At 34.5% G+C, this 15,287-nt stretch overlaps 1 protein-coding gene across 1 annotated transcript in view; it reads right to left on the bottom strand.

Annotated features, from left to right (window-relative positions):
- The window catches only part of LOC145285865 (uncharacterized), a 48,678-nt gene extending 34,329 nt beyond the window's left edge, over positions 1–14,349 (bottom strand). Inside the window, exons 1-3 of the mRNA XM_080134309.1 lie at positions 14,192–14,349; positions 4,108–4,223; positions 1,035–1,122 (exon numbers count right to left, since the gene is read on the bottom strand). Coding sequence (XP_079990435.1) covers positions 1,035–1,122; positions 4,108–4,223; positions 14,192–14,272 — 285 coding nt within the window. The 5' untranslated portion in view covers positions 14,273–14,349. The remainder of the gene's footprint in view (positions 1–1,034; positions 1,123–4,107; positions 4,224–14,191) is intronic.
- Between the last annotated feature and the right edge of the window lie 938 nt (positions 14,350–15,287).

Here is a 15,287-nt window from a genome sequence, read left to right as displayed (position 1 = left end):
CATGGAAGCCATGCAAATAAGACATGGCCAATAATATACAAATAATCAAAGCGGAATGTTATTTCAATGTGTGTGTGTCACTCAATCCAGTAAGATAAGAAGTACATAACTAGATAAGATAATATTAGTCTCTCTCTCCCAGGTCAATTTTCTCCAAATAAAACCTTGAGGAAAACTCAACGAATGTCTCCTTGTGTCATCTTTCTTCATGAAAAGAAGCTTATTTCTATAGCAATCACTACATGAAACAATGATGATGAAAACAAATGACTATAATAGGAGAAAAAAAAAAAATAGAAACTATGTATAAACATCCTACGCTGCAATAGAAAAATTATTATTATAACCTGGATGTGAATTAATTTATTGCTGACTATTAATTAGCCTTAGCTTTTAGTTGCCTTTCATAGTTGTTTCCGTCTCACTATGTTTTGGGCCAAGTAAGCCTCTGGCCGGCTTTTGGGTAGGACTGGAACCGCTATGTTCAGACAATGCTCACCTGAAACCATAGAGATTCAATCCTACCCAAAGCCGGCCAGAGGCTTAGTTGGCCAAAACGTGGTGAGACGAAAAAACAACTATGAAAGGCAGTAATTGCTGAGAATGCAGTTAAGAGATTCGGAGTTCCTATCCCATCGCGGTTACCATCCGACGAAGGCTAGAGGAATAGTTGGTCGAAACATTGTGAAACAACAACAAAAAGATGAGGATAATAGTCCGCAATAAATAAATTAATAAATAATATTCATCTCAATAAACATTCCAATTTATTCAAAATGATATATATATTGGATGTGAATATCAAGAATTAACCAGAGTTATTTCCCTTCTGCTGTAATCTTTAAAAGCCGCAAAGTATAAAAGACAATAATGGCCATTTGTGATCTGCACCAACCAGACACTGATCAGCAATGATAGATCGTATTTCAAAATAGATACAAAAACTTATTGTTTGTGCGGTTTCATGATGCCTACAAATATTACTTCCAGCCAGTGAGATGGGATACGAAACGTTAAAAGGAAAATTAACTTACAACAGCAGAAGTTACTGAAGACTTTGAGAACAATCGATCAGCTTCTTTAAATTTCCGATTTCTTTTGTCCGCTTTGCTGTTTGTATTTCTAAAATGACAAAACATCGAGTTAATACATTACAATCAAAACACTTGGAATTTCTTATTCCGAATCATTCAACTTAATATTCTTAATATATATCAGCAAATACATATATCTATATAATCATAAAACTGTGGACTTTGCTTGCTTTCTTTCTTGCTTGCTGGCATCTGGTCTTTGACGATCAGGTGATTCCATCTTTTATAAAAAAAAAAAAACGGCATGACAGGTGGATATATACATAGTTGAGCATATTGAGAAGTGATACACGAATTACCATTAGCGTATAAAGCGATGTTCTTTGTGTAAACAAATCGAGCTTCGGTATTTCGGATGATGTCAAAACATCGTTAAACTCACGATGATAGCGTAGTGGTTAGGAGCCTTCACTGTTGTACAGGCGGTCGGGTTTCAATCCTGGCTTGAGGTAGTTGCCTGTCTAGCCGCACTGATGAGCTGTGAAACAGCGAAACAGTACTGTATGTGGAGGAGTGTGTGTATGTATATATATATATATATATATAAATATGCCTGCTTGATTGCTTGAATCTTGTTTCTGACAATCGGACAATTCCATTTTTTAAAAAAGGGATGACAAGTGAATGTACTCCAGCAAAAAAGGCTGAAAAACACTGTTCTAGAATGATAAACTGATTTCAATGCTTCTATAAAAATTTGTGGTCATTTTGGCCAAACAATCCGTCTTCTGGCTCAAGAGACCCCTTAATTTCAAATATTGTGTTCATTGGAGCCAAATTTCTTTTGAAGTCTGCAAAAAGTCAGATCTGAAGAACGAGGTGTAGAAGCAATTCAAAGTGCAATCGTAGTTTTACCATCGTTGCAATCAACTTCTAATACAGAGTAGAATGATAAAAGTGTCGCTCTAAAGAAAACAACACTACAGTTTATTTTTAAAGTTTCATTGAAAAAAATCAATTAAGATAACTTCACCATGTAGTAGAGCGACATCTAATTAATGTAGCCGCCTTCAGCCTCAATCACCGCCTTCAGCCTCAATCACCGCCTCAAAATGGATCCGCAAAATGGGAGCATGCCTTTTCTACAAGCACCAGCAGGAGCTTAGCGAATACTCGGTGGATAGCAGTGATCAGGCTGGCTTTAGTGTTGTGGGAGGTGATGTTGATAATGTTCTCAATGTATGACCAAACAAAGCAGTCCAGCAGGTTATGGTCGAGAGAGAAGGGAGGCCAGTGAGAGAAGGCTACAAAGTCATAGCACTCCCTCTGAAGCCAAGCCTTGGTCTTTTTAAACTTACGGGCTGACCTCGAGTCCTGCAGTCACACCCAGCAGCCACCTGATTGCACTAGGGGATCACTACACTCTTCAGCACATCCAGGTACACTTTGGTGTTGATTTTCAAGCCGACTTCGAACATGTGAGGTGATATGATGTGGCCCTCATTTGAAACTACATCAAAGACTATAACCGTGGTCAGAAACTTTGTTTCCATCACCCTGGGCACGTCCATTATTCGTGGCAATTTAATGAAGCATTTTGAGGGTGCTAGCAATGGTCCTGTTGAATATTGTGTCACTTTCAAACATTACAGAAGGATCGCTCTTGGGATTTGTACACAACTGGCCAACTAATAGATGGTCTGCAACAAAAAAAGAAAACTGGTTTTCATCAAACGGAAATGAAATCATGTCGTCTTTTCTACTCTGTACAGAAGCCAACATCTTGCTTGCTGATGTTTGCATCATTTTCATTTGCTGCTGTCCATTCAACAGACTGATGAAATGATGAATCTTTCGTCCACTGTTTTAGCACAAAAATTCATTTTTCTGATGTCGAAACCGTTGCAAACTGAATCTATTTTTGATAGACTGTGAGCAAATGCAGCAACCACTTTAAAAACACGGCTTCTCGTCGACAAATGTTCATGCAAAAATGGCAAATACATTGCTTTCTGATATCTCTAACTCGTCTATCTCACAAAACTTTAGTCTACAATTGGCTAAAACTAGTTTGGGATGATTAATCGGAATCCGGAATCGAAAAAATAGTAACTTTTTCAAAGGATCGGAATCGGTAAAATTAATGCTTATTTTCTAATGCCAAAACAATTCTTTTAATTGTTTGCTTTTTAATTTTATCTTTTTTAAAACCTTATTTTGCATTACTGGCACTAAAGATGAAATGATAAATATCGATTTTACATTGCCAATAAAATTAAATTAAATTGATCACTCCAAAAGTATATGTTTTATGTTTGAGAAAATAGATGCATACAATACAAAGGTTTTTATGCTAATCTGAAAAGAAAGTAATAGGAAAACAACTTTACAACTACATATCAGAGATTTTGAAAAGATCAGAATCAGTAATTGTATTGGAATTGAAAATTTAAACCAGAATCAGTAATTGTATCGGAATCAAGAAAAATATTAGAATCGTCCCACTAATAGTTAAAACAAGTATATTGACATTTTTTGTTTTATTTTCCAGGACAAATGCCAAATTTAAATAATTTTAGCATTCAGCTTTATTTTATGTCTGTACAGTAATGTTTTAAAGTCAGTACACCATTTCTTACACATTATTTCTGATGAAACCAAATCTGTATAACACTTAAGTCATTGCATTGCTTAAATAATTCTTTTTTAACACAGAAAATTCAGATTTTTCCAACGTTTTGAAAATTTACAACTGTAGCTTCACTGAAATAACTGTAATTTGTAAACTAATAATCCGATTGGACTAATTTTAACACATGTTGTTTGAGGTTAGTACCTTATAAAAAATTTTTTTTTTTTTGATTAGCGATGCCCATCTATATGACAGACCTAGGAGCTATTGAGTGATATGTTAGTTTGCTATAAAATATGAAAATCAAATTATGAATTACTAAAAGAATATCATCAAAGAGATCGAAAGGTATAGACAAAAAAAAAAAAAAAAAAAGAATGAAATTAACCTATAAAAAAAAATAATATAAACATACAAAAACGTTTAAAAATGATAACGTACTTGTTATTCGTTAAATAACGGTCCCATCCTTTAATAATATTTCCATAGAGCTGAGTGTCCTCCAAGTAACTGCCTTCAAATGCATAAATTTGCCTTTCCAAGTTAGCCAAGGTTTCCTAGAAAGAAATTGTCATTGAAAAAACATTAGCAGAACAAAAGGAATACTTTTTGTGTGTCTACAAAATTAGTTACAGTTTCTTTTAGTCAGGATAAAAAAAAATTACTGGAAGAAACAAAAATTCCTTAAATAAATCTATATATATATATATATATATATATATATATATATATATATATAATGAAAATTACAATTGAATTTACCAAAATGATCCAAGATGGTAAAATTAAAGTAAATTATAAATATCAAAGAATTAATATTTATAAAATTATCTCAGCCAGATATAAAAGCTCGATAAAACCAAATAGGAAACAGAGCTTATAATATGAGCAAACAGTTAATAAAATATGTTAAAAAACACTTTGAAATGAGTTAAAAACATATTTAATCTGAAAAGGAAACACTAGATAAATGGATAGTCCTTCATCCGCGGAGTTTCGAAGAAATACTCACCTTCTCATCAGAAGGTAGGAATTAGCAAAATGCGGAATCGGATTTTGCATGCAGAAGTATTTGATGAAACAACAAGTAAGTCAAAGATCTTTTTTTTTTTTTTTTTTTTTTTTTTTTTACAAAGGCATCACCACATTATCAAGGCCCAGAGGCCACTCAAGGATAAGGGTTAAAGAGTGTACAGTAGAAGTTGGTCAATATAGTAATCATTAGTAATGAAAATTTGGTAAATTTAATAACTTATATGGAACGGCTCATCAAGAACTTATTTACTTTAGACTTGAACAAAACCATATTGTAGTCAGCCGGAAAGCAGGAAAACGGAAGACAATTCCACAGGCGTGCAGTTCTAAGAAAGAAGCTTTGTTCATGGAATCTACGTTTAGGTTTAGGCACAGATAAAGAGTGGGGGAAATTATTGATAGTGTTTACAGCTAGACGAGTGTTTCTTGTGAAAGTTTGGCGAGGGGGGACCATAGATTGAAGCTCAGTTGAACACTTTCCATGAAAATAACGATACATCAGAGACAAACTCGCAACATCTCTTCTGTGAGATAGAGGTTGCAAGGAGGAGAAAAGGACATCTCCTACGAGGCTACGAAGTCTATTTTGAACTCTATCAAGGCAGGACAAGTTCTTTCTAGCAGCTCCTGCCCAGATGTGGCAACAGTATTCCATCCTTGGACGTACCTGGCTCTTATATAGATAGAGAATAGCATCAGCAGTGAGATATCTACTGGATCGATAGAAAGATCCCACCATTTTTCCAGCGGCCTTGGCAACAGATTTGATATACGTGTTCCATTTAAGATCAGGAGTAATGGTCAAGCCCAGAAGCTTGTCAAAACTTGAGGCCTCATGAAGACGAGAGCCATTCATTTCAATTGATGACAAATGTGGATTAGAATGTTGATGATGTAAAGAGAGAAGCTTGGTTTTAGATGCATTAAAAGTAACCAGCCACTCCTTTCCCCATTGTACTACGTGCTCAAGATCAGAGGAGAGAGAATTGGAGAGAACTTGCTCGTTTACTGTCTTAGATGTGGTACCATAAATGGTAGTGTCGTCAGCATAAATGTCTACAAATGATGTAAGGATATGATTTGGAAGATCATTAATGTAGATCAGGAAAAGAGTTGGGCCCAGGATGGATCCCTGAGGGACACCGGCATTAATATTGTGAGCTTCTGATTTTTGCCCCTCAACTACTACTCTTATGAATCTATCAGAAAGAAATGATTTAATAATTGAGAAGACTTTTCCAGCTATACCATAGCTAGCGATCTTATGAAGTAAACCTTTATGCCATACCCTATCAAAGGCTTTAGATATGTCAAGAGCAATTGCCCTAGAAAGATTGCCACCGTCGAGAGATTTGCTAATCCTATGCGATATAACTGTAAGGACATCTGCTGTAGATCTAGCAGAACGGAAACCATATTGAGTGTCACTAAGAAGGTTATTTTTGTTGAGATGTTTGATTACTTCTGTATTTAATACAGATTCTAGCAACTTACTCATGACGCACAGGAGACTTATTGGCCTGTACTGAGAGGGGGATGAGCGATCACCTGAATTCTTAAATACAGGGCATACTGATGAGATTTTCCAGGGAGATGGGAAACTATTCTCCTTAAGACAACGTTTAAACAGTTTTGTAAGTATGGGCGCTAGTTCAGGTTGAAGTTTTTTGAGTACTATAATTGGAATACCATCAGGGCCAGTTGCTTTACTGGAATCAAGGTTTTTGATTAGCTTGGCAACATCACGTACAGATATACGTATATCACATAGCGTGTTTTCTGATACAAGAGGAAATATTGGGGGTTGGCGGTCTTGGTCGCAAAGGGTAGAATTAGCTGCAAAGTTCTTGACAAAGAGTTTGGCTTTGTCTGATGCTGACGAGATTACCTCAGATCCATTGATAATAGTTGGGATGGAGCACACGCTTCTGTTCAGGATTCTGTTTGCTATTTGCCAAAACTGGTGGGAACCAAGCCGCTGCTCAGCTACTTTGGACTTAACAGATTGAGCATACAACTCTCTTGCGTTCCTTATTACTTTCTTACAATGGTTGCTGGCAGTCCTGAAAACGGCTTTAGTTTCCATACATCTATTACGTTTGAAGCAGTGGAAAAAGTGATTTCTGTGCGCAATGGCAGCAGCACATTCTGGAGAGAACCATGGCTGGCTGTTAGGTTTTTGCTGAAACTTTTTAGAGGGTATGAAATGGTCAATACCTACAATTAACCATTCAGTTAGGTCTAATACTATAGAGGACACATCCTTTTTAAACATGGAATGCAGTATTTGATGAAACAACAAGTAAGTCAAAGATCTTACTTGAAAACAAAATAAGTTAAGCAGAGGGAATATGGTGAAGAAAAAGGTGATTACACATGAATGGATAGTCTGGATTTTACTTGTACAAATGGAAATTCTTTTAACTTTCTTGAAGTTTTACATTTGGATTTTACCGTCACTGGATTTTTTTATCTTCCACCAGACTATCCATTCATGTGTAATCACCTTTTTCTTCACCATATTCCCTCTGCTTAACTTATTTTGTTTTCAAGTAAGATCTTTGACTTACTTGTTGTTTCATCAAATACTTCTGCATGCAAAATCCGATCCCGCATTTTGCTAATTCCTACCCTCTGATGAGAAGGAGAGTATTTCTTCGAAACTCCGCGGATGAAGGACTATCCATTTATCTAGTGTTTCCTTTTCAGATTAAATATGTTTTTAACTCATTTCAAAGTGTTTTTTAACATATTTTATTAATTGTTTGCTCATATATAAAAGCAAAAATGTGTGTTTGTGTGTGTGCATTTTTGTGTATGTCTGCAAAAGGCTGTTTTCGTCGGCCTTCTCGGTCGGCTGACTCCTTAAAACTTTTTATATCACATTTAAATCATAATATCTACAACCTAAGAACGGGGGGGGGGGGGTCGAGGCTATCTTTAATTTGCCCGACTTTTACCAGCTATTTTCGAGATATTTTTCGATTGCCGCATCCTCGAAAAGCGAACGATGGGGCAGGGGAAAACAGAAACTGACTTGCAGCGCAAAACTAGGTGAAACACCACGCGACTTAACTTCCGCGCACCTGTCAATTTCAATTTTGTTAACTTAACACGCTTATCAATTCCTCTCCCCTCGTGGCCGAGATGGTTAGGTGTCTGTCTTTTTTTTTACCTTTCGTTTCCACCTTCGCGTCAAGGGTTTGGGGTTCAAGCCTACCTTCCTACTAAAACTTTTTTTTTCTTTTACACCTCCAAAGACCCGGTCATGTTTTGATCTAACCTCCCCCCTCCCAACACACACACGTCTTCAAACCCCTGGGCAACGCCGGGTCCCCCCGCTAGTTTCATCATAAAATAACAAAAAACTTAAAAACATATCTGATGTGCTTGTAAAATCTGCTTTTATCAAGAAAAACAGTTTTTGATAAAAGATAAGAAACTGTTTGTAATATCTATTTAATATTCTGCTTGTTCCTTCTTTGGCCAGTCCATAAGTTACGCTTTGAAAAAGGCCAAATACAACTTTTGGAGGCCAAAATGCTTCAAAAAAGGCCAAATTCACAAAATTTAGCTTTAAAAATGCTAATCTAGCAACCCTCAACAAGAATATAAGTGACCTCCCTTTGACATAGCCTTGTTTTCAAATATCATTATAATAATGTGTGATTATTGTTGTAATGGTGTGAGTGCCAATCTTTCATGAAAAACACCCGTCTAGCTGAAACCACTATCAATAATTTTCCTCACTCTTTATCTTTGCCTAAATCAAAATGTAGATTCCACGAACAAAGCTTCTTTCTTAGAAGTGCACGCCTGTGGAACTCTCTTCTGTTTGCCTGTTTCCCACCTGACTACAACTTAGATATCTTCAAGTCCAATATAAACAAATTCCTGATGAACTTTATCAAATCTAATCGAGTACTACGATCTATCTCATTGATTACTGTACACGCAATAACCCTTATTCCCGAGTGGCTTCCAGGCCTTGATAAGTGATGACCACCATGTACAAAAAAAAAAAAAAAAAAAGGAAACTCATAGTAATTTCGATGTGCAATGGTTTTTCACCAAAGAAAAAGTCAGCAAAATTTTACATAAAAAAAAGAGACCATATGAAAGAACCAGGGCAAAAAATACAGAATGTTTTCTGCCAAGAGATGCTGGACTGAAGTAAATTAACCATTGTTTCTTACAATTTGATTTTATTATTTGTATTGAACTATGTAGCATAATATTACTTTCCGAGTATTTATTAGCACTTATTAATTTATCTCATCTGAGTCAGTACTATATTTAAAATACAATAGACACTATTATTATAGAAATATTAATAAACTCTTATTTGTTGTGTATTATTGATCTTTCTGTCCAGAAAAATAATTTTTGTGCTATTCAGAAAAATATCAGCTTTAACAAAACATATTTGTTGATTAAATATATTTCTCATTCCAGAAAAACATCAACTTTATCAAAACATATCGAGATTAAATGTATTTATCATTTCAAGTTTTTGCTTGTCATTAATATTATTATAAGAACATCATTAATACCGTAAGCATAGACATTTTATTTTTTGAATGTGAAGAAATTCATTTTTAGACTAGAAACATACTCACATATTAAAGCTTCCTTTGAGAAAGAACACAGTGAGAAATAGCAAAAACTTCTAACTTGTCAATACTGCGAAAATTGTCTCCCTTGGGAAGACAAATATTCTCAGGGGTTTAAGGTAAATCTGTTTGAAAGAATTGGTTTTATTTCTCTACTATTTCATACAGCTGTTACAACGGCTGTAGCCATAAAGAGCTTTAGTCCAGGGTTCAACACTTATATATACATATACTGATAAGTCTTAGTTAAGATGAAACATATATGTGGATATTAAAATTAGGGAAGGCTGATTTTGAAACTGTAACAGTTCGCTGTAAAAGTTGCAAATGAACAAAGAATTACCACACAAAAGAATTGTCAACATTTTGCCATTATCCAAAAATATAATTTGGTAACATTACCTCTACAAAGCCAAATACAAAATAACTCCTTACAAATCCTGTATGAATTGATTAAGTTATTTATTTCTCTGTGAACCTTGAGAAATTATCTCCCTTTAACCTGCTGTTTATTTTTCATGTGCTTTAATAATACAAAGAACAATTATTTCTTAATTATTGTAGTAATTTTTAAAGCTATTTTTTATAAACTTACAAGACTTGAAGTGTATTTTGTTAGTTTTCAAAATTAATAGGGATACAAAGAACTGAATCTTTTTTCACTGACATCTAGTTCTTTTTAATCATTAGATGATGCAATTCTCTATCTGCATAAGAGCCGAGTATGTCCAAGGATGGAGTACTGGCCAGGAGCTTCTAGGGAGACCTTATCCTGCCTTGAATGAATTCAAACTAGACTTTGTAGCCTAGTGGGGGATGTCCTTTTCTCTTCCCTGCAACCTCTTTCCCATAAAAGAGACATTGCGAGCTTGTCACTATGGCAAGTGCTGATCTGACTTCCAACCTATGCCCCCACCCCCAGCTTGACTTTCACGAAAAACACTCATCTAGCTGAAACCACTATCAATAATTTCCCCTACTCTTTATCTGTGCCTAAAATAACTATAGATTCCACGAAGAAAATAAAATTTGATCAGTAAACAATTTCTAGCCAATATTATGATGACTGTGATATTTAAATTATGAATTATGTCCATTAGTCGTTGATTTTATTGTAAGCAGAAAATGGTGGACAAGACATTTCACCATTAAAATGTTTATATAAAATAATTTTATAAAAGAAACAGTAGGTTCTCTAGAGTGCAATGTAGAGTAACATATTTCGGACTAAGTTACTGCATGGAGGGATATGAAGCTTCCCTCCGGGCGATTTCACAGATTTCGATGCGAATAAAAATATAGGAGTGTGAAAAACTAAAAAATACATTTACACACAGAAAGAGAGTATATCCGGTTCTGAATAAATATTTTTTTTTTTTTTATGGAAATCGCTCCAGACAAAGTATGAAGCCAGTTGGTGTAGGGAGCTAAAAAGATATCACTTCAAGATAAAAAAAAAAAGGTATTTTTTTTTAGATTAGGTCCACTTCCACTTTTCTTTTAAATTACAACTTTTATAGGTTTTCGACTATGCTGAATACGAAAATCGCATTGAAATTTTGCAGACATAAGTAGTTATCGAGATATAAAACGTATTATGCATTGTAGTCTTTGGCGGCCATCTTTTTTACGCGCGTGCGCGCCATAAACAAATCTACTCATCTATGACTGACAATGCACGCACATAAAAAAGACGGCCGCCAAAGAATACAATGCATAATACAACTTTTTATATCTCGATAACTACTTATACAACATTTCGATGCGATTTTCATATTCAGCATAGTCGAAAACTTCTAAAAGTCGTCATTTAAAAGAAAATTGTGGAGGTGGACCTAAAAAAAAAAAAAAAAAAAAAAAAAAAAAAGTGGTAAATGGATAGATTCCGAAAACAAACAAAAAAAAATTCTTTCCCCTTTGTCAGAATCATCACTCATGGAATGTGAGGATTTAAGAATAAAATAAGAGAAGCAAAGGTTACGAAGCTAGCGAAAGTAAACCCAAGATTCGATTCACGTTCTCTACTCTCCATAAAATATTTAGAAAATGCGAGCATGTAAATTTGAAGAAATTATATTTGTAAAATGAAAAAAAATATTTATTCAAGGCATTCAAGAAGATGAAATAATTGTAGTGGAATGGGAACAATGAAAGTGTACATGAAACAGAAACACTGGTCAACCCCTCCCAAGAAATTGAATCTTTGAAATGTAAACAAAACAAACCACGTGTTACCCACGTGGTTGTTACAGAACTGGTTTATGGAACGGAAGTTCCTAAACATGAAACGAAATTACGTTTGCTTGTTTTGTTTTGTTTTTGTTGATAACACTAGAAAAGTGTTAATAAAAAAAAACTTTCTGGTTTGTTTTACTGTACACAGATTCGAAAAAGTTGTCACAAAACAAATATAGAACAAATAAATATTATCAAAGGCAAGATAAGTTAATTTTCTAACTAACTGGATATGTTTTTAGTGTTCATATTTAATGTAACATGTTTATTCAGCTCGAAAAACATACAGTGTTTACCGATGTATTTGAAAATTCAAAATGGCGGTCGACTCTCTCTCGGAGACGGTAAGTTTGGGAAAAGGAGTTATAAATAAAAAAAACAGTCAAAATACTGTTAAAACCCCGCCTATGTCACGGTAACATATATTGAGCGAGTTTCTAACAGTATTTTGTCCGTTTTTTTTATTTATAACTAATTTTCCCAAACTTACCGCCTCAAAGACAGAGTCGGCTGCCATTTTAAATTTTCCAATACATCGGTAAACACTATGTTTTTCGATCTGAATAAACATGTTACATTAAATATGAACACTAAAAACATATTCAGTTAGGTAGAAAAGTAACTTATCTTGCCTTTGATAACATTTATTTGTTATATATTTGTTTTGTGACAACTTTTTCGAATCTGTGTACAGTAGAACAAACCCAAACTTTCATATATTTATGACAAAATTCCATTGGCACTTCTGCATGTGAGTGACATGAGGCGAATGTGTGCATTTTAGTTTCAAGAACCGCCAACAGTATGTCGTTTGTCAGTCAAAGAACACGGGTCGATAGTTCTTCCTTTTCTAAAAGTGCGTGCAAACTAAACTTATATTTTGATGCATTTTTATACAATCTTTTTGCACAAAAAAAAAAAAAATATTCTTAAACCTCTGTAAATGTTTCATGTTTTTAAAATTATATTTTGGTACATTTTTATACAACCTTACCGTAAAAAAAAATAAATAAATAAATCTAAAAACAATCTATAAATATTTCATGTTTTGGTGCGAATGCAGAGAGTGATCCGCGCTATTTTTTAAATCGTATTTCCAAGATTAATTATTTTTATTCAATTGTAAGGTTAAAGTACAGAATAGGTACAAAACACCCTCCCCATGTTAAGAATGGCTTTTAAAATAATAACGTTATTATTTCAACACGGGTCACTCACTCTCTGCATGCATGAGTACCCAGGTTTTTATCATATTTATTTTATTTTCGGGAATCACTCATTGAAAAGAAATTATATTAATACATTAAAATTATATTTTGATACATTTTTTTTATACAATAAATGTTTCGAGACGTGTCAGAAACTTTTCCAGGGCATTCATCGTGCAGCAGCAGAACGATCGCTGAAAACGAAAACAAACAAACACGCGGAACTTGTTTTTAACCACAATTTTTATAAACTTTATACAACTCCAAATATGAATTATTATTTTTTTACGACCTGCTCCAGCGTAGTGTAAACACCCCAAACCTCCCCATTTTAAAAGCGGATTTCGGAATAAACACCCACAACTTCGAAAGCCGTTCTTAACATGGGGAGGTTGGGAGTCTTTATTCCGAAAACCATTCTTAACATGGGGAGGTTGGAAGGTGTTTATACTACGCTGGGACAGATCGTAAAAAAATACCGAATTATTTTGGTACTTAGGGACTTATTGTATCGTACTTAAATAATATTATTTAGAAAGCCATTCTTAACATGCGGAGGGCGGTGTTTCATGATTATTCTGGTGTTTTACCTAACAATTTAAAAAAAAAAAAAAAAAAGATATCGTAAAACTTGAAAATATCATTTTTTAAAAATAGTGCGGTAACTGCGGTACAATCAATAAGTTGCAGCACAAATTAATTTTAATTTTATAAATTTGAGAACTTAAATATAAAAATTGGTTTTAAACTCGCTGAAGTCGCATTCAATCGACTTTAACCGATTCCTCCTTCACTAAAAGAGAACAGAAGGGAAGAAGTGTTAGAACAGATACTACACTTCGATCATGGCCAAATTTTCAAAACTTACAAAAATTGTTTTTAATGAATGAAAGAAAAACTAAAGGGAGATAACTCGTAACAGAAAAAGTAGATTAAAAAATAAATTTTTCTTTTTTTTTTTTAGGCTTGACTTTAAAATTAAAAGGAGAAACTATTATAACGAAATAATTTATTTTTTAAATAATTACAATTTATTTATTGACAAAAGTAGAAATATTTTATTTAAACCGAAATTATTCTTTGTTCGACAGGAAACCCAAGCGAAACTAAAAACAAACCCGAAGTGTCTTAATAAAAAAATAAAAATCTACCAACAAATAAAATTCAAATCACTTGTATTAGTTGTAATATTTAATCATTTTTTAAAATGCGAATACTTTAAATTAAATTTAATTAATTATAGATAATATTTTTAATTTAAATAAATGAATAGAGTTAGAGAGGATGAATTTGCGATCGTTTAAAAAAGGGAGACGAAAGCTCCCGCCAATAAGAATAAAGGAAAAATATGTAATAAAATGAAAAACGAGAGTTTATTTTATTTTAAACTATTCCAGATTTAAGGGCGATATTTGTGTTTTAATTTCGTCTTACCGCAATTTCGGTTCTTCTTCGAACGAGTTCTCCCAATTCAGTTCTGGTGTCGAGGGTCGGTAATTGTCGCTGGCCCGCCATCTTGAAATTCAGCCAACGACGTTCAAAAAGTACGCTCTTTCTGATTGGCTACTTTTTACTCCCTCCCGCTTTCATATTTTGCTTCTTAATTTTCCGCGAAATTTCATATGAATCATTTTTTGAGAGAAAAATTTTAGACTTAAATCAATCCGAATGCTATTTAAAAGATAGATGGTAAATGATAAGTAAACAGAATGCGATGGAAAAAAAGTCGAGTTTATAATGTAATCTGAAGAAAAGCAAGCTTGCAATATGTAAATATGGTGGAATAATCGAGATTTTACAAAATGGCGTTTTTACTGGAATCTGAAGTAGTGTACAAGTGGAACGATGAAATTGTCGCCCTGGAAAAGACAACGTGATTCCATTTCCGTTTACTGAAAGCCGGTTTTCTTCTTCCTTTTTTTTTCTTTCTTTTTTTTTTTTTTTTTTTGGTGCAGATCATCTAATAGTTGGCCAGTTATGTACAAATCCCAAAAACGATAGGAGCCTTCTATCAAGTCTGAGAGTGACACAATGTTCAACGAGCGAGATCAAAGATGCACCGCTCTGCACAACTCATGCTCTCTACCGATCCAGGTTATGACAACAGGACCATTGCCAGCACCCTCAAAATGGAAATCCAGACGGTTCAACACTTGAGAGCACAGTGTTGCGGGGGCCGGCCGTCCGGAGACAATCGACCCAGCAACTAACAAAATAAACACAGGCAAAAGGTGAACAGCATGCTAGGCAAAGAAGAATGACAAAACTCGGGAGGTTTAGTTAAAAACGACGATTCGCCTTTTATTTAAGCAAACGAAAGGGTGGCAAAAATGCGAATTTTCTCACTGGACGACGTTGGTCCGGGATCCGTTGCTGGTGTACTCTGACAGGGGGATGCTTGTTGGTTCGCCGTAGGCTGGAACGCTGAGACGACGTCGGAGAAGTCGGCGTGATAACTGGTGCGGGTGATTGGTCGACCTGGGTCCGACTGGGATAGTACTGGTGCGTTAGCCTCGGGTTTAAGAGAGGA

Source organism: Euprymna scolopes, chromosome 10, assembly GCF_053919585.1.
Source record: "Euprymna scolopes isolate OS-2025 chromosome 10, ASM5391958v1, whole genome shotgun sequence".
Taxonomy (NCBI): Eukaryota; Metazoa; Mollusca; class Cephalopoda; order Sepiida; family Sepiolidae; genus Euprymna; species Euprymna scolopes.
The sequence above is the reverse complement of the archived record's forward strand: the minus strand, read 5'-3'. Positions and strand labels throughout refer to the sequence as shown.